Consider the following 21071-nt stretch of genomic DNA (forward strand, 5'->3'; position numbering starts at 1 on the left):
GATAAGATGCTGCATATACAGCTCCTCTCCCGAAAGTGCGCGAATCGGCTAATAGTGCGTCTTAGGCTCTTAGCATCCACAGAATGAACAGTGTTGAAACTGGTAACCCTTTTTCCGTCCAACAGTACATGTTTATCATTAGATCCTACGATAACAGTAGAACAGCGAACGACTTTTCGTACGCATCGGTACGTATCAGCATTCTAATTCTAGGGATGACTTAAATGTGGCGGTTCATTATACTTCGCTTATTACTTGTACCAAGGACATGGACATCCATATATAAATTATTTAGTTGAGATTTCTTGTGTTGGCTCATGAAAAAGGATGAATTATAGGCTCATTTTGTGAACATTTGAGCAATACCATTGGTTGAGGGTCAGAAATGGCCAATTCTTGAACTTGTCACTGCAGATGAACAAGGGCTTTTTTGAGTACTATATATATGTTCATCGACAGTAGAGATGATAACAGTGTGAAAATGAATGAAGCTAGCTGCTAGTCCAATCAGACAATCATTTCTGCAGAAACATATATTGTCCAATAGTATACATGTAGAATATTGAAAAAGTATTAGATGATACCGCTTTTTCGGATTGGAGTTGATTATTAAGAAATTAGTTGAGTTGCTCATAGCCTTTGTTTGGTGATGTGTGGCAATAAGAGGACATGTGAAATGAAGCTACAAAAACAAAAACGAGAGTCAACATGTAAATGTTCTTAAAGACAAGCATGCCCAGCAGGAGCCAATGTGCGCAGCGCATGCTAGACAAGCCATGACCCACTAAACGCACACCAAGATGCTCCCATGCTGAGCGGCCATGAATCATGATCATACCCTATCAATTTTCCTTCATTGTTTATTCATAATACTTTGGTCCTGTACTACTACAATTGATTCCTTCAAAAAGAGATTCCTGTATGCACAATTCGCTGCACTCAAAAGTTCCAACACTACTTCTTTACACTATTTTAGTGTCCAGAAGAACATCATAAACAGGGAATTTCACCCGTCGTATAGTAATATTTATGTCTCTTTTATCTTCATATCCCAATCGATATGCACAGTTTCACATAATTAAGACGTCACCTCAGTCTTGGAGGATAAATTAAAACATACACTGTTGGTATATTTATTACTAAATTATGAAGTTTTATGACTCTTCTCACACAGAAGATCGGCACCACCGACATTCAGTTTGACGTTGCACGTTCCTGCAGCTTTTAAATAAATCATAGAAATCGTTTCTTTTGGTCCTATTATAAACTATTATATATATATCGCACTCTGTAGACTGTAGGCGAATAGATTCCCGTGAGAAATTTAATTTCATCGTAAAATCTTTTTCATCTTCAATATTCACCGGAAAAATGAGGAAGCGAGGACATTTCCAAGGGAGGCTTTAATGCTCCAAGAACATTTGCTTCTTATCTATCGACTGCATGTGTGTATTAATTAATGAATTTGATCACGATTGGGCGAAGGATACACGTGATGGTGAGTGAATAGAAAATGAGCAATCCTGTCCAAGCACCGGAGACTTTTCTGCAATTTCCACACTTATGATCCTAGCTAATTACAATATATTTCAATATTTAGCGGATGCAACCTGTGTAGAGAATATGTTTTCTTGGTTATTTTGTAATTTTCGAAATTAACTTGTTGCTAAAAGATCCCTTACTTTATTAAAATACACTACAAAACAATATATATATCATTATTTAATAAAGTATCTCTTACTTAGTGTTTGCCTTAAAAACCATAAACATGAGAATAAAATTACATTTAGCTTCGAATGTATATGTGTATGTGTATATATGTAATGAAAATAAGTAACTACCACCGGTTAGGTAAGTAAACTCTCTACCACTCAATTCATTCACTTAATTAATAAAATGAAGGAAATTCTTTTTTTTTTTGAAAAAAAATATTTATTTTCAAATGATTTAAAAATAATTAAACTCTTATCAACCTTATTATCCTAAATGGCCATAAATCTCTTGCATCACTCACATGTTATTCATTAATTTACAAGCTAAATATTTCACAAAAACCGATTATCGTGGGAGGTTTACTTTACAAACCCATGAAGCCTTCAAATTTACAAAGAGTGATATCTTGTAGAAATGTTAATTTTCAAGTGCGTACATATGAATACATTATTAAGTCATATAATTTAATAAAGTTAGTGTTCAATTTACTACAAAGTCATATGGTTTAATTATATGTATGCACTGACTCTGTTAAACTACATGATTTAGTAGTGTGTCCGCATGAGAAAAAAAATGAAGGCACTGCCATGAGAGAGGATTCTCATATATATATCTCTCTCCATATATATATAAAGGGTCAGATAATTTAAGTCAGCAGGTTACATGAATTATGGTGAGGATCATTATGGCGCAGCTTGTATCAACACATACACAGTCTTCTATCTACGTCACCTACATTCTTAGATTATACCATCACATACAAATATGAAAACCGGCATATATTTTGAGAGCGAGAGCGAGAGTAAGAGTGAGAAATTAGTTTTTCACTCATTCATCACCAGCACCATATTTTTACAAAAACATAGTACGTATCCGTATTATCAAATCAAACACATTTATGATACTAACAATGAGAACCTCTTCATCTTCCGGCTCCCGCCATTCACTAGTTAAATATCCATGCATGCATATTCATCGAGCTAGGTTGAAAAAAGAATCCATTCAACCCGTTTCCATTCTGCATTAATAATTTCTACCATTCTTGCAGCAACAGCAATGCCATGTCCGAATTGTCGTCGTGTGCTCCGAAGCTTGACTCTCCTTCACATCTGTCTTCTTGACTCAGTTGAGATGCAACAAACTTGTCCAATGCCCTCCAATCAGTCACTTTCTTATTAGCGTTGTTGCTGTTGTTGTTAATATTGTTCACTCTATTCTGTTCTTCTTCAGCACTATTCTCCGATGTTAGAGATATTGAGCTTGGCCTCTTTAATATAGGCAGAGATGGGCTCTCCAGCTGAGGTAGCTGTAAATACTGATCAGCTGCTTGCAAGAAACTCAAGTTCTCAGCTTCTATCTCCTGCTTGCACATCAAATTTTGGGCTAATAGACTCTGGGGCTGCCTTGACACATATTCGATGGGATCAACCACCGAGCTAACCCCACTTGGTTCATCATAAAAGTAGCTTGAGTCCCAGCCGTCAATGCTCTTGGTGTGGCCTGTGGCTCGCTTCTTGAATGCTCTGCAAACAACCCATCCTTCTTCCTGATAATATTTAATTGAACAAAGTCTATTTAGATATTTAAGATGATATTTTGGAAGGAAAAAGTGATATTTCTTTTTAATTAGTCCATTTATTTTCAGTTTGCTTTTGTGAGTTTTCAAACTGTTTGATAAAAGAGAATTAGGTAGATATAGGAGTAAGAAGAAAAATGGAATTTTGCTTTTGACAAAATGAATGAAGAGAGAAAGCCATGCTCGAAAAGGAACAGGGAGAAAGCTATTCAAAGTGCTTTAGAATTACTATTTAGTACTTTTTGACCTTAATTAATAAGAGGCCAAATTTATAGAAAACATATATTCTAGGGCAAGTGCAGATAGTGGTCTATGAATATGCAAAGCAGTAGCAGCGTCATTAATTTCTATGATTAAGCTAAAATTTGACAAATTTCAATCCGAACTAAATGTGACTAAAATTTAGTTCCAAATTAAGGAGAAGTTATGAGGCACGTACTTGACATCTAATGCAAGAAAGTTACTGTGCAATTTGTATACAAAAACTGATAATAGCTAATGAATTCCGAACGCTTATTTAATTGGTAACAAAAAGTTGAAAGAGATAGTTCCGCACGCATATTAGGTCAAGGGGTACTGTTCAAGGCCACCATGTGGAAGATAATGAAGACAATTTTGATTTCATCATTTTAATTTAACATCTCAGCAACTGAAAGAGAGAGAGAGAGAGAGAGAGAGAGAGAGAGAGAGAAGAATAATGCTTAATTACCTGTGGAGGACCATTTTCATCAGATTCAAGCCTATATTCATGCATGATCCAGTCAGTTTTCTGGCCATTTGGGGCTCTTCCTTTGTAGAAGACGAGAGTCTTCCTCATGCCAATGAGTTTTGATTTATCATACACAGCCTTGTCTCGGCCAGTAGCCTTCCAGAACCCAGCCATGGTGGCTCTGTTGGTCCTTGTTCCCGTTGGATACTTCTTATCTTTGTGGCTGAAGAAGTACCATTCATTTTGTTCTTCATACCCGATCCGGCATCTCTCTGTTCATAATCACGATACGCACAGATCATTTATATGTGTCAAAACAGAATACATATATATATATATATATATATAGATTTTCTGGTTGTATGCTCTACTATTGTGACTCTTGCATAAGCACTCCAGTTCAGTAGCCTTGACGTCATTCCTGAATTGATGACTCCACAAGACTTAACTACTGCATACACCTTGGTCTGTTGACTACTTAAGTAGGCAATGCGCATCATTGAATATTAAGACCAAGGTCAAATGGATCCACCCACCAAACAGAAACCCTAATAAGAAGAAGTGACAGCTAAACAAAAACGTACCTTGGAGATCCCATGGTTCGATCCTGTACAGATCAATGTCTCTGATAACATCAAGATCGATCTTCTGTGATGCAACCTTCTTCCGCAGATAATATCCAACGAGTTCCTCATCAGTCGGATGAAACCGGAATCCTGGTGGGACATATGACTCCATTGACTCCATCATATCTGTTATCGGTGCTGCATAAAATTCAACACTAGTATTAACAACCGCGCAACCATTTACTTCATCATCTTTAAATCATAGCTGATGTGAACTCAGAAAGAGAGAACTGATGTGAACATGTAAAGAGCTAGAGAAGAGAAATCGAAAACCAGTGAAAGAAAAAAAGTTAAAAAGGCAAAGCTGAGATTGTAAAAAATTCAATTAAGAAATAATGAGGCCTCCGAGTAAAAGGTGACATGTGTTATCAGGCATAATCATCAACTTATTTTTGGTAGTGAGCAACACTCGCCGTTTCATCTCTGAAAGGAAATACCAAAATACGCGCGTGTTATAAACAATACCCATTTAACTTCACCTTCACCCATACACAATGATTTTTCTAGGGATAATAAAATAAAATTAAAAAATAATGATAAGAGGAGGAGGTGAAAAGGAAAAGAAAACTAAATGATGAGATGAGTTTGTTTTTGATAAAAACCAAGGGGGGGAAGTTGGAACTAAACTTAACCTCTCTTCTCTTTGTACGCAGGTCTCTAGAAACGGACAACGAGAGGTTTGTGCTAATGATGTTGTCTTCTGTTGGCGAATGGTAGGAATGATGCATCAAGAACGGGGTTTCCGCTCAAATCCTATTATTAATTATTAGATTAATATAAACTAATCTATAACTTTTTCTATTAATCATCAGTAGCACATACCCAGAGACAAATTTAATATTAATTGTTTTAAGCTTTAAAACAAAAGCAAACAAAACTTACTTTTTTAGAAAATATAAATTATGCATAACTTAATGCGCTTTAATTAAGAAATTCAGAAGAAAATTACTGAAATATAATAATTAAATCCATCTCATCTGTTTGGAATTTGAGTTGTCGCATACTTAATTATAAGACAATTGCTCGCATAAGCACTGTAAGGTGGATGACGACGTGATGAGAATTTAGCACGCGTTTCTTGAAAGAGAAAAACGTTAAGATTTAGGAGGCAAAAGGAGGAACAGAACACCGTTGTATTAAATCAAAGGCATGCCAATTGCCAAATGCTAAAGAAAGGATGATAAAAAGAGACAAAGGTAAAAGAAAAGCACTCTTGAGCCTCCTGGAGAGCTTGTTGCCCATTGCTGAAACGGGCTCTGACATTTTTGTCTGTTTGTCGAGAATTTCCGTGGCACCACTGAGCCTCTTTCTTCGAGAAAATGCGGAGCCAAAATGAAAGAAATGTTTGTGCTTCTTTCTCAAAAGGGTAAGCTCATAAAAATGAGCTCCAAGCTCACCACAAATTGGGTAAGCTTATTTGTCAATCAAGGTATTTGTGTTTTAATGAGTGAGTCAAAGATTAATTGGTGAGGTGAGGTTGTACTGTCAAGGTGTTAGTGATTTGGTGCTGCTCTGACTCCGAGAATGAGAGAGCTAGCTAGAGATATTAATTACATATATACAGTACTCCCATAATGAAAAAAAAAAATCAGGAAAATTCTAATAATTAAAAGATTTAGGCGTAAGCGGGGCTTGTAGACGTGAGTCGCTAGCTAGTCGTTTTTTGTGAAACGATGATAATGACTGAAGGAAAAATGAAGGTTCAAGGGTTTTGCCATTGAATTGAAAAAAAAATAAAAAATTCAAGTGTTCCTACAATCTCTTACCAAATCACGGTCTTCTTCTGGTCGCCTGTTTGACTCAACAAGATTAAGTGAAACCCGAACCCGTGTTGAAAAATGAGTAAAAAAAAAAAAAAAAACCTTATTTTCAAAAAGTCTTAATTATATTTCTCAGAAACTCACACGATATTTATGGAAGAGATTTAAACCAAAAAAAAAAAAAAAAACACTCAACCGAGTAGAGAAAGAATGTAAATGATACGATGCTGGTTTATGTATGCCGTAATCAAGAATGAAGATGTTTGTGAAATGAGAAGTTTAAGTTGCATGCAAGTCAAAGCTGAATTACCTGCGACTTGAACCGGGCTATATGTAATGACTGGTTCGTGATAGACCAAATGAAGAAGAAGAAGAAGAAGAAAATGGATACGAAAACAAGAAAGAGAAAGAAGAAAATTCCGTCAAGAAGAAGCAGATCGAGGGAATATAAATTATAAAAGGAGAGGGATGGAGTGAGGACCGCTCGATTGCGCATGGGTTTATGGTTGTCCCCAGTCACTTACGTCACTCCCCAATCGCTTCCTGTACAATACGCCCTTTCCCTTTCCGTTCTTAATTTCCTTATTTCCCATCGCGGTAAATTCAACCTCTTTCACCCCTCACTCTTCTTGGTTATTCAATTATTGCCACATGTGTAATTTATTCTAACTTTATAAGTTGTGAATTACACACGTAAAAAATTCAACAAAAAATTGCATATAGCAAGAGGATCTAACTAATTGCGTAAGCTTTGAATTGAGTGCTGAATTCACCTTTTTTATTAATTTTTCAAAAAGATGTAATTAATAATTATTGCATAAGAATGTAAAGATAATTATAATCTTAATCTTGTATATATGTGGTACAATATTATAAAAATACTGAGTATATATCAGTTCAGCACTAAATTTATAATTGTTAAATATAAAAGATATTTAAAACTTTCTTAGTTATCATTCAAAAGAACGTGTTGTTGTTATTGTTATTTCTTTTTATCAGCATTGTTCAAATATAGATAATATGAGGAATAAAAAGTTAATTTAGACTTCGGCTATTCTATGTCTTTCATAAAAAAAAAAAGGGCTCAATTTCTACAACCCTTGCTCAAATACTTCAAGTAAATAAATGAATATGGTCCCATACGAGCTAAACTAGTATGGCTTCCCATTTAATTTTTTCTATTGATTTACCAAAAGGTCCTTTTAGCCACAATATATGACTATAAATTGCCATTTTCTCCTGGAAAAACCACTATATTGCACTCACCCCCTATTGCTTTCATAATAACCTATTGCCCCCCATACCAAAACTTTAAGAAAAATATGAAAAAAAAAGGAGTTATTTGACTAGATATTTACACTTATTAAAAGATAAAATGTTAAGAAATTTTTTTTATTGTTATGTTTTTTTATTAATACACAAATCTATATTTTTTGGCGTGTGATGAAATTTTAAGTATGCGTTGTAGAGTTGTCAATTGTAGTGATGTCTATAATTTTGTTTACAATGTCGTGACTATTGCTCCTTGGCATTAATTTTCGTATGTTATATACTCATTGAACTGTATTTGAGAAGCAAAAATGCATTCAAGGTAACTTTTTAATTTTTAATTGAATTTTTTTCTTATCTTTCACCTTTTAACATTTGTAATTTCTTTTATGTTCTGTCTATCAATTTCATTTTAATAAGAAGTACTCATATTATAAAATATTTGCAGCTAAATATCGGCATCTGCTGGGACTGGGAGGAAGCAGCGGTCTCCCATTTACGGCATACGAAATGATATCTCGACAAGTATTTTGGAGAAGAAACAGTAAGAAAAAGAAAAACGTACTTTTAGGAGCACAGTGGGAGAAACGTGTCAGTCATTGATTGGTGGATTGGCACTGTCCTTTACGTAGAAGATAAACAAAGCAAAAGACAAATATATATTGCTAAGGCCAGCATTTGATTACGAGGGCCCCCCAAATCCACCATCAACTGAATTCACGATCTTACCAGCCCATAAATTTTAAAAAGAATAGAGTACATTATTAATTAATTAATTTACCTCCGATATATCGAAAATTTAAGGTATGTATATTGCATTGTTCTGGTATTAATAATGATGATTCGTAATCGTATATGTGGAGTAATGGACTCCCCTGCTAAAAACGCTTGAGTCTTTTTAATGGAAATTGTGATTATATCCCACTGCATCTGGGTAATTTTAAGTAAATATACTTTTTTAAAAAAAAAAATTTGGGTGATGTACACGGTGGTAATATCAGAGGCTGTAATTCGTAATTTTCATAATTGACACGTGCCATTTTCCTGCAGAGGGTTCTTCAAAAGCAATCTTGAATAAGCTTAGCTAAGATAGCTAAGATTGTTTCTGAGCAAACTTGCAAGTGGTCCACTATAGCTCCCGTGCTCCAAGGAATGTGATGACAGTCTGTTTGGAACTTTGGATGAAGTGTGCTCAGTCAGCAGAATTTTCTAAGTTTCACACAATGAGATGATTGAGTTTATATATATATCGTACGCGGAAATTATCATTTTGTTAAATTGAAAATATTATTAAAATTATATATATTTAAATATATTAGAAATTGTATTTTTATTTATTTAATATGTATTAATATAAATATACACACGTCGAAGACTAATAATTATTAAATTAATGATGCTTTTGAAAGTAAGGTGCTGTAACTTTTAAGCTACAATTATTCTAAAATTAAAGGTATAATTATGGAATAAAACTGAGATAAAAAAAAAATATTGAACTGCTAAAACTCAGCTGCAAAGTATTACGAAACACCTTAACTGGTAAATTTTAGTAATCCAATTACCATATTCCATTGAATTTGTGATCAATTAAAAAAAATATTTTTAATGAAAGTTGTGATTATATCCCGCTGCATTTGGGTAATTTTAAGTAAATATACATTTTATAAAAATTAAAAAAATTTGGGTGGCCTACACGGTGGTGATATTAGAGGCTGTAATTTGTAATTATCATAATTCGCTTTTTAACATAATAACATCCCATTTTCCTGCAAAGGATTCTTCAAAAGCAACCTTGAATAAGCCTGCTAAGATATATAGGCAAGATTTTTTCTGAGCAAAATTGCAAGTGGCCCACCGCAGCTCTCCCGCTTCGAGGAATGTCATTACGGTCTGCTTGGATGAAGAAAGGTTGTTCAGTTGGCAGAATTTTCTAAGTTTCACACAATGAGATGATTGAGTTTATATATATATAATGTCAAATAATAATAATAATAATTATTAGATTAATAACGAAAATTTAACTCTCGACAGATGAGTTAACTTCATCCATAGCCTTCTTTAAAACATACCATTAGGTATCCCAAATTTGGCGCGTACGTTGCCTGAAAGACTAATGGTTAGACTTATAATTAATCATTAGAATGCAATATTGCGAGCTAATTAAATTAGAGTTGGATTTAATCGTGTGTGAAAGAAAAGAAGCATGGGGCCTAGGGTGTGTGGGTTGAAAATTTGTTTCGACTTTATACAAAATCATGAATAAAAATTTTAGAACCAAACATGGTGCACGTGTCATGTCAAAGCTAAATTTGGATGGAAATTATTTGGCATTTTAATTTCTTTGTCTTTAATTAGGGGGATGGGAGGGTTTAACCACAACTTTTTCACTTCATAATTAGAACAATTTTTTTTTTCTTTCTGTACAGTAATGATATTATTATTTTGAAACGTACTATTTCGAAGCAAATAAAATTGAGCCAAATAAATGAGAAAATAATTAAAAAGTTAGGTGAGATATGAACAATTGAACATGTGAATGCAATCATAAAAAATGAAAATTAGTTAGAAACTTATAATAATCGATTTGGGGCCAGGCTTTATAGAGACACTCGACTCGACCACCTTAATTATCATAATTTTAATATACCCATGCCAACTTGAAGTTTAATGCTAATTTTGTACCAGTCAACTACGGAGGTAGCTATACCTTTGCGAATAATTTCAAAAAGTCTAAATTATAATTGGACTTGAACCACTTCCGAACGCCATGAAATATAAAATGAGGAAACAGAATTTCAACTTGCATTGAACATGTATAACAACAACAATGATAATAGTAATCATCAATCATCAACTTAAAGACTAATGAAAATTAATTAGTTAATTCTATCTATAGGTGCTTTTGAGATGATAAATTTATATTTTATCAAAACATTTACATTTGGTAAAATATATCTAAAACTTTATCGATGGATTCCAAAATTTGTCAACAGGAATATATATTAAATACTTGTTGCATTACTAAATATTAAGAATGTGTAATTTTATCAGAATTGTTACTGAAAGAAATTTATAATACGTTTAATTGAATGCTAATTATACTCTCAATTTAATGTCAAAAAAAATTGTTTCTAAATAATAATTCAAGTGATTTGACCAATTGCAGTGAGAGAAAAAGGATTTTCATAACACCGTCATAAATGGAGGTTAATTAATTTTATTTGGGGTCAGATATTATATATTCCATTCCTTTTTTTTTTTCTTTATCCATGCAAAACTGAGGTGAGTTATGCTATAGTTTTTAAGTAGTATTTTAACTATTACAATCTGAAGATAACATTCATTAATGGGATGGTATGATGAAGCAACAAGTAATTTTTATTAGTTATTAAATTAATCGTTTAGAAAATGACTGTCACATTAATATTTAGGATAAAATCAATCAGATACTAGTTGAGAAATGTTGAACTATCGCTTAAAAAAAAAATGAAGAAGCTACTGTAGAAAAATATTATGAAGCAAGCACTGTACAGAAATTGAGGATGGACAGAAATGAAGTCTCCGTTAGCAAAGGAGGAAGGAGCTACAAGGAATTGAAAAGTGAAAAAGAAGAGAGCTGAATAAGTGCTAGAGATGTGGACGCGCAGTCCACGTAGGACGGTGGTGGTCGGCCGTTAGTCACCAATCAAGCGGCGGAACGCATCATTGAACTTATTAATTAGACCGCCCCATCCGTGGTCCCACCACCATTGAACATCTTCACTCTAAAAGCCGGGGCGGCCACCCAAATCATCAAATACAAAACCAAATAAAAAAATAACATATGTGAACAATGGTGTTAATAATAACTTGTACACACAAAAATACAAATAAATATTAACATAAAAAAAAGAAAATGGAGATAAACAGAGCTTGCGTAACCAGCAGAAGGAGATCCTGGGGTCCCCCAAAGGATCTTAACTCTTTTGACATCGACCCTTCTCCAAACTCTCTCTCTCTCTCTCTCTCCCTTTGTGACCGAGTTTTATGAATAATAACACCTTACCCATAAGAATTTTATGTTTGTTAGGGCATTTTAACTTAATATAATTTCTGGTGGTTGGAGCCGAGATATCACCGTTTAATCTACTGAAAATCAATATATTTAACTTATATGTGCCCGCGTGTGTGTTAACCCAACTCTTCAGCTTCACCTTCACTCTTCTTTCTCTTTACTATTATTGCATGCTAAGAGTTACTTTCTCTTTATACCAAGGTGTGAAACACAAGCTTCTTTCTTGGGGCAAAACTATCATTGCTTCCTTATAGGTATTAATCCTTGCGTTGCATTGACAATAAAAAATATATATACATGTCACTTTCTAGACTCCCTAATGACAGCTTCACTAATAAGACTAGCTATAATTGAAAATTACTATATGTTTTAGACTTATTTGATGGAAATTTGTTTGTATCTTAATTAATTATCTAAATATATTGTTAATTATTTTACTCTATGAGATGATGATTGATCATAATGTGAATTTGAGTGGAATTCTTATGGCTAATTAATTCATATATACATACATATATATGGTGATTTTCTAGTGCGGATACTCACATATTTTAATATTATAATTTGTTTATACACCATATGGTGTATTGGTGCTTCTATTATTTTTTCATACATCATATGGCTAATTAACTAATATACCATATGGTGTGTACAACGAATGCATATTTAAAAAAATGGGAGCAATATTTGAAAATGTAGATATTGGTAGTATTAAAATCCAACAATTAATTCTTTCTTAAAATATTTGGATATATAACTAGGGTTTGATGTTAATATCATCATCGAGAAAACAATAATTTATGGTTGGAGAGAGTGGCTCAATGACTTCTTTACATTTGGAGTATGGATGAACAACTGACAGCCACCTATCAAAAAGAAAAAGTAATTAATAAAAGGAAAAATACAAAGCAACGAACGGCACAGCTTTTCAATCATGACTAGGAGTTCAAAAATCTAATAATCTAGAACCAACTTCAGGAAAAATAGAAAAAAAAAATAGTGAAGCAATTGGCACATATAAGTATCTTCGTTCTACAATAGAAGTTTCCACTCTGCAGATCACGGGGCGCATGATTAAGAGCGTGCGTGTCATTTGTTCATTGATTTGCCATCTACAATAATCTATACGTTGGAAAGTAGAGGATTACAATAGAATACATGATTTGACGTACAGTAAATCTCAGTAAGCATGAATGCGAGAGAAAGATGGGCCAACATTGATAGCCACCGGTGAACTGAGGGATCTTAGCCAGCGGCTAGAATAATAGCTGATGGTGTTTCGTAATGCTTTGGTAACTTTGGTTTTTGGAATGCCCCGTGTAACCGTGTTCATGAATAAGATTTAAGTGGGGGCCGGGGTCCAACTTACATTGATGATTGCGCTCATGAATTGACTTGATAGGTCTCTTGCTTGCCTTGCACAGACATTCCTTCTTTTTGTTCTCCATACAAAGATGGCCTTGATGAGAAATTCTGTTCGTGCTAGTTTGTCAAAAAGGTACCGTTCTTTTACTTCTTGCCGTTCCCTTTTCTCCTCCGACTTTTTGTCTTTTTGTTTTCTTTTCCCAAGCCAATTAAGTAACTTTCTTATTGAACCTTCGATTAGACTTATAGCTTGTATGTATCATGAATGACATTAGCGCTAGGCACATCATCTTTATTGGTATTAAATGGGTAATTCAGATTGGAATTCACTTCTAAAATCAAATTACTTAATTGGCCTGGTTTGTCATAAATTTATATATTATACGTATGAAAGTAAAAATTGTGCCATTAAAATTGAATGATAATCATATTAATATTATCATTGCATAATAATGGATTCTTGGTGAAGATTTCTAGTCATTATTAAGAATGATAGAAAGGAAACTGTAACTTTGTGTAAATTCATCGAAACTTGAATTGGTCTCCCAATTATCTTCCCTTGTATACGGTAGCCTAGCTCATTACACTTCTATAAAAGATGAAAATGAAACTAATCACAAAAGTTAAACGAAAGCATAATGAAATCATTACATTTCGATGAGGGTGTCCACATATCCTCTTATAATTATTTCTAAAGTAATGTTTTCCATGGATTTCCCTTACACATTTTTGGGGACCCATCATCTATTTGGTTTTTATATATATGATAACTAAAATGAACGTGTGGCTCAATACTTCCATAAGAAGATGCTGACATTTCCACAAAGTAATATGAGCCTGTTAATCATCTTCATTTCATTATAAGCACAGTATCTGTATATCCATGGAAAAATTAAAGTCAATTACTTTTTAGTCTTTGGGAACGATAACATTAATGCACTTGGAAGATTTAACGATAATATACAATAATGAAAGGAATTGAATCATGTAATTATCTTTTTATTCCAAACTTAATCACATTGTATTGAAGGTTAAGCATTTGCACGTTCATTACAAGCATTAACTTACATGTTGGTATGTAATCCGTAATTAACTTTACATAATGAGCTTTATTTTATTATAATTAACAATCTAAAGTATAATTAACATAATGGCAATATAAATAAATTACTAAACCTTCGATAATGTGACGTAATAGCTAAATTAAAAGGTACATTCCCCTTCCAGTAACCGATGGCTTGTTCCACAAGATTTTTCAACTAATGATTTAATAATATAGCAGAGGAATTGATAGATAGGATATTATAGCCTAAAGACACATTGTAGGCTTTATGATATCTGGTTAAAAGTAACAAATTAACTACCGCACAAGTACTTTGGTCTGTTTTTCGTTGGCATAAGGGGTTCCGTATCTTCTTTCTGGTACTATATAAATCCTTATTATTTCCAGTGAACAAATTCAATTCCTTCATTTCAAAACCAGTAATTATCGTGCCCCTTTATGATGCTTTATCTAAAGTTAACCCCGATCATGCAACTTGTGGCGTTGTTTTCCATTGTTATCGTGGCTCTTATGTTGGCCTTATCTGGTATGTCCCTCGGTATCCAAACAGCTCTGTATGCATATAGGTCATGGTTGCGGTTTTGGTAATGGAGCATGCCTTCGTTAATGGTTGGAAGAATTTATGACTTAATGTGATTCTACGCTGGTGATTTTGCTCCTTTCTAATCCCCATTTGGATCCCTTCTAGATGTTGGATAATCGTTAGGTACAATTGTCGTCATCTTGTATATGCTGTGAATTTTTGTTTCTCTCACACTTATTGAGAAAACAACAGTGTGGATGTCAAGACTTCACTAGTTGGTCCTGTCTACCAGTAGAGATTAGAAACCTCCTCAATAAGGATGCTAATAGTTTTCCCAGCTATCTATTTCATTCTGGTTTTATTTATGCATCGTTCTTTGCTTTCTCTGCAGAGCTTCCGCTCCTTTCTATTCTATCTTAATGTCTTTCTTAAGTAGAAAGGGTCATTATATTCCCCATTAGTGTTAAAACTTACTCTCTTCTTAATTTAATATAACCTCTATCAATAATTTGACTACCAAAATATCCTCATCACACCCTTTCCTGAAAGAAGAACAATCCATCATTGCATAGAGCATCTCTCAACCACAAAACCTTGTTAAGTGAAGCTTCATGCACTATTGTGGGTGTTAGTTCAATTAGTGACATATCTGAGGTGGAAAATCCAAGATTTGAGGTTTGAAACCAAAAAAAAGAAAAAGAAAGGTGCACGCCTAATATTCCCAACCAGATTTATTTTCATTAAAAGGGGTGTAATCAGATTTTAATGAGATGTGTTTAGAACCACAGTATCACTCCGGCATTGTTTTTAAGTGGAATATATTCTATTGCTTCGTAAGCAAGACCTGTCAAATGAGGACTTGCTAACATACGAAAGCTTACAACTCTGATTGAATTTAACAGGCCCTTTGGGCCCATATGTGGATCGCTAGAAATAAGATTGTTGGATGGAAATCCACAATGTATGAACAGAGACGTGGGCCTCTCTACCTTGACAGTTCAATCGGCATTGAAAGAAGTTAATACCAGTGGTAAGCTCTTATCACCACGAGTGACAATAAAACTGTTTAAAAGTGATTGCGGGTATTCCATTGCGGAGCCCAATATGTGATTGAATTCGGAGCTTTCAGCATCACGTCGACACTGTAGGAGTAAGGAGCATGTGCAAAATCTTGGGAGTAAATTTGGTATTTAAAGAACATACTCGTCGTTGCTCTTAAGTAGTTGTGAGCACTTTTAATTGACGATAACATCGTATGTTCCTCTCGTTAACCTGTTCCTTCAAAATTCATCAGACCAGGGATTGAACAAAGTTGACCTGTTAAAGAGGCCAAAAGTGCAGCTGAGAATATAACTCGAGGAAACAAAGTCATGGGATGCCACAGAAATGTAATTAAAGGCTGCTTATTACGTCCGTTACAAGTGCTTTATCCGGACTTGTTCTTCTATGGATAACCAATGCTCAATTGTACTGCCCTTGCTTTATTTGAGTGCTTCAGTTGCTGTTTTGAGCTTTCTGCATGCTTGTAATTAAAGTAGAAAAGCCATCTAAAGCACTATATATATCATATTACTGTCCTGTATGTTGTGTTCAGAATACATGCAGTTCTTGGCGGAACTACCATTGTACGATCCTTTGCTTTGTGCTAAGCAACTTGTCCAATACAATTAGGATGTAAGAAGTTATTTTAGGATTTTGTTAATTTAGACCCATTATTATATACATTTTTTTTAATTCCAGATAATTATAGTATGTATTTTAATCTTTTATTTTCAATATAACTATTATTTAGTTTTCTTTTAAATTAACTTATAAAAGTAGTTCCACTCTGTTATAAATAGGGAGGTTTTGGATTAATAAAAACATTCTTTTATAATTCATTTGAAATTATATATCAAAATCTCTCTTTAAGAGTTGTTTGAATTAGAGCATTTTAAAAACCTTTATTAAGTCATTTGGATCAGAATGAAATCTATTCATAATTTGATTAGAGTGTAATTTAATCATGTTAGCTTAGTTCAGTTCTATAATTATATTTAGTGTTTGCTATGTCCCTTGGTCAATTTCTTTTGATTAGATGAATGGATTCTATAATTCTTGACAAATTTTGTTTTCATTGTTTTTAATGATTGTTACAACGGAAATGGAGGCTGCTGATTTTGTTATTTTCAACCAGCACTCTATAATGACAAAGTTACAACATTGTTTTCGATCAAAATTCTATTAGCCTTAGCCATATATTCTCTTTCTCTGCTTCATGTATCTTTATCTGTAAAGCTTATCGACTTATTCCCATAGTTCAAAGTTCAAATCTGAGATCCACAGCCACCACCTTTTTGTTAGTTGATAAGCTTTGAACGACATGGACGACAAATCGTCTATATAGAAACGACAGGCAATATAATTCCTACACCAGAAGAAGACAAATCGTTTACAAGTGTTCCTAGCGTTAATATCTGTACGGAGAAAATGTGCACGCTCAGTCGTTTAATATTAAACGATATGTCATGTGATTAGTAAATTTACGGACGTTATGTCGTATTATAATTTTGAAGAAACAAACGACAACCTTTCGAGACAAAAACTTGTGAAATTTTAACCACGATTTCGCCAAAAACCAACTGCCCCTAAATCCTAAATCTTCAATTCAAATTTTATGCACACAAACACGAGCAAAGTCTCCAACTTTAGCACCCTAGAATTTAGACGCTGCAAGTCACTAATTTCCCTTACGCATTTCGTATTTTTTGAGAAAAAGAGCACAACTACCAGTTTAACATTTTTTTTTTTTCAGTTTATGCAGAATTTTCTTTAAGCTGCACAAAATTATTTCTTTAATTACTAGAAAACGATAGATCATCTATCACAAGTTCCATTTTATTTGCACATTCCAATTTTCTGATCTGTTGAGTTGCTGAGTGCCACGTAAAGCTTCTTTTGTTCTGTTATTTCTTTTTATAAATGAAATATAGGAGGATCCCATCATTGTAAATTGTCAGACCTTGAAAGACTGCTCATTGACATGTCGGGTCGTGCAATATGTCCTCCTATATACCGTACCCTGACTAGAAACTTCAATTGGAGATGCTTTCTAATTTATGTTTGTTTTCTTTGCCATCTTGTTAAGTGTTAACGAAGAAGCTATGTATTTTGGTTACTTCTGGAATTTCAAATTTATAGGGCATTTGTAATGACAGTTACAGTCTACAAATATCAGTCACATATTCTCTGCTGACTGTAACACATAAATTTCTCAGCAAAATACAAGTGTTAAGGCACAGTAGCTATAAAATATTCACATATTCTCAATACTTTGAGTTGGATAACTGTAGATTTGCGGTAGAGTTTTCACTCTACAGGTAAATGCTCAATAAGCTGGATTACGGCAAATGATGTTTAATTAACCAAGTGTTGTTGTCCCAGAAACCATGAAAACCGAGAGGGAAATTGAGATGTCTGGGGACTTCAAGTCTAGCTACTAGTGCATCAGCTTCTCCAATCTTTTTGGGGTTCAAAATAATAAGATAGCACCTCTGTATTGAAACTGCATACTGCAAAAGACAACGGAAACTAAGCAATACTGGAAACCAATAAAAAGTGACAAGTCAATGAGTTGATTTCTCACCTCAATAACTAGAAGATAACCATCATCTTCTTCAACTCCCTTGGGGACAAAAATAGGCTCACCAATAAATCTTCGAGTTCCAACAGACCATGTTTGAACAGACTTGGTTAACACATTTAGCTTCACTACCGTATCGAATGGGAAATGTGGCAATGCTCTGCGAGTCCCCAAAGACGTCGCTGCATAAATGCAAGTAGTTTTTTGCCCGGAATACGTTGGATTTATGATAGGGAAATCCGACGACTTTTTCCACTGATTCAAAGGCTCCACACAACATTTTTGGCAATTCCCATCAACATCTAAGCTGATAGAAACCTGCCTCGCGAGGAAATGTTAATATGTCAATCTATTAGAAGGTATCAAACTAGTAATTTGATGAAAATTGTATGCATCTCTGTAAATTGTAAAAGCCGAGTGAATGAAGCGATAGAGTCCAGAGTACCTGAACAAGATGGGGCAACAACTGATATTCACTTTCTTTTAAATTCATGATTGAAGGATCTAGTCTTCCACTCTGCCAATTGTATCCTGTCAAGATAAAAGTTTTCAAATATTTGGTATTGTGGCTGAAACAGCAGAACAAAATTTCATAACATCACTTACCGAACAGGTTTTGGAAATTAAACCATTCATAGGAGCAAGAGCAAGCGTGTATTTGAATCTCTGTATTTCCGTCAACATCCTTAAGTTCAAAAGCATTGCCAACATGCAGCAACCACATTTGTGAAGGTGCTTCCACAGGCACCCGCCAATCTCGAACGCCAACAGATTTGTTTGGAAATCGTGGAAGCAAGTAAACGGGAGATGTGGGCTTGCTGGGATTCACTGACAATGCCGAGATCATTGGCGATAATCCAGAAACTGCCGTCATTGATCCTGTATTTAAACATGTGAACAGTTAGTCATAAGAGAACATCAATAAAGAAACAAATTAAACCATCTTGCTTGGATAGAATTGTTTCATTACCGAGTACATCGAGCTTGACGCGGTTGGCGAATAATATGTAATGATTATCAGTAAAAGCCCAATCGTGGATCATCAAGTGATCCGGAATATTGAATTCTTGCTTATTTAGTAACTTGAAATTCGAGTCAAATTCTGCCAAGATCAAGAAATTAAGTAAATTTCTACGTCTATATATGTAAAATTTGGTCCAGGATCCTCACATTACTAAAAAGTGATATGGTTTAGTCGTATTAACTTATTTTACTATTAATCTATATAGTTTAACAGTTTTTTGGGATTTTAACGAATTCATAATTTGAATTGGAATATTTCTAATATATATATATAATTTTTCTCTTATGCGGCATCTTCTTTTTTTTTTCATATGTACACGCTATTAAGCCGTATGGTGTAATATAATCATTTTCAATCCACTGTTAAACCATGCGATTCAATAGAGACATTGTTCCATTAACTATAAAATTATATGGTTTAATAACGTGTTTGTATTAAAAAAAAAAATTGAGAGCACCTGCATGTACATATGTATGTTTTTCAATCTAAATTTCTAGATTTGTGAAGTCCGAAAAAACTATTAAGATATATGGTTTAATAGTATAATGACTAAAAAAGTTATTAAGTCATTACACTATTAAATTGTATGGCTTCATAATTTTTTTGGCCATTTATATAAGTCTAAAATTTTGGACTCGTTCAGTACATTATATATATATGCATCAGTCTTATTTTCTTTTCTTTTTTTTTAGTAAAAAAAAACAATATATTACCGTAAAAAGTGAAGTTACTGCGGGGCAATAGCATATCCTCTGCATTGCAAGACACTGTAAGAAGTCTGTTTCTTGGAGCATCAAGCTTGTAGTGAGACAATAATCGCTTAGGTGGCATTTTGAACACTCCTGTACAAGTACAAAATCCACGAATCCACGCAGTAATTGATTTTGAAGCCATTTTAAAATAATAAAGAATGAATGGTAACAAGATTACAAAGTCGCCTTTGATACCATATAGAATGGGCTTCAACATCTCCGCCGCTACATCCCATATGTCCTTACTGTTCTTCCCCAAAGAATCACCACCGTCCATCATTTGGAACTGCCCGATAGTATCCAACGTCCCTGATTCAATCTCATACGGGTCCCCACCTTCCCATAAGCACAGTAACTTTCCACCCCACATCAAGACACTAGTATTTGCCACATTTTTCATCACCTTTGTATTACCAAACTTCTTGCCTCCTTTTAACACTGAAAATGGACCCCGATGGGTGAAACGCCACGTGTCAGTCTGAGGATCATGCTCCTCTACTTGTGCGTCAGTTTTTACGTACTTGGCCATGTACTTGACCTCTCCTGTGACCCCATCGAACTCAAACGCCCTGAGATAGCCGTGGCCATCCAGAGGGTGCACCGTCGAGCCGTGGTCATCAGTAAACAATCCCGGCCCCGTTAAATAATACGTACCCGAAGGAAAGTCCGACGGGATTGCGCCCTCGACGAGGTGCAGCGTGATCGGTGCAGTTGTTTCCGATCTTTGCGATACAAATAAAAATTGATAGTCCCAAAAGGCAGCCGTTGAATCATCAATTTCCGCTTGTACTGTTGTTGGGGTCGAAATCGAAACTTGATTATTATCGGGCTTTGTAAGTGATACAGCTCTTGGTGTTTTAGCCTGCGGCGTTGAAACTTTTTGCAAGGGCCGGAGTGCTGTTAGCGGCGAAAGAAATCTGGGTGGACTAATTTTATGGAGTAAGACGGCCTGCATTTTCTGTCAAGTGTATATGTGTGTGAATATTTTTTGGTGATGGTGAGTGTTTAAATTGGT

At 34.3% G+C, this 21071-nt stretch overlaps 2 protein-coding genes across 2 annotated transcripts; both read right to left on the reverse strand.

The window, feature by feature from the left end:
* Window positions 1–2374: 2374 nt before the first annotated feature.
* LOC18036544 (NAC domain-containing protein 76) lies at window positions 2375–6763 on the reverse strand. The gene is made up of 4 exons (XM_006425463.2): window positions 6695–6763; window positions 4583–4762; window positions 3999–4270; window positions 2375–3259 (listed from the first exon to the last, which is right to left on the reverse strand). The coding sequence occupies exons 2-4, from the start codon at window positions 4746–4748 to the stop codon at window positions 2747–2749; spliced, it is 951 nt and encodes a 316-aa protein (XP_006425526.1). The 5' UTR covers window positions 4749–4762; window positions 6695–6763; the 3' UTR covers window positions 2375–2746.
* Window positions 6764–18038: 11275 nt separating this feature from the next.
* LOC18035847 (carotenoid cleavage dioxygenase 7, chloroplastic) lies at window positions 18039–21011 on the reverse strand. The gene is made up of 7 exons (XM_006425464.2): window positions 20252–21011; window positions 20018–20146; window positions 19251–19382; window positions 18887–19159; window positions 18726–18811; window positions 18284–18598; window positions 18039–18209 (listed from the first exon to the last, which is right to left on the reverse strand). The coding sequence occupies exons 1-7, from the start codon at window positions 21009–21011 to the stop codon at window positions 18039–18041; spliced, it is 1866 nt and encodes a 621-aa protein (XP_006425527.2).
* Between the last annotated feature and the right edge of the window lie 60 nt (window positions 21012–21071).

The sequence above is a fragment of the Citrus clementina genome, unplaced genomic scaffold, assembly GCF_000493195.1.
Source record: "Citrus clementina cultivar Clemenules unplaced genomic scaffold, Citrus_clementina_v1.0 scaffold_7, whole genome shotgun sequence".
Lineage (NCBI taxonomy): Eukaryota > Viridiplantae > Streptophyta > Magnoliopsida > Sapindales > Rutaceae > Citrus > Citrus x clementina.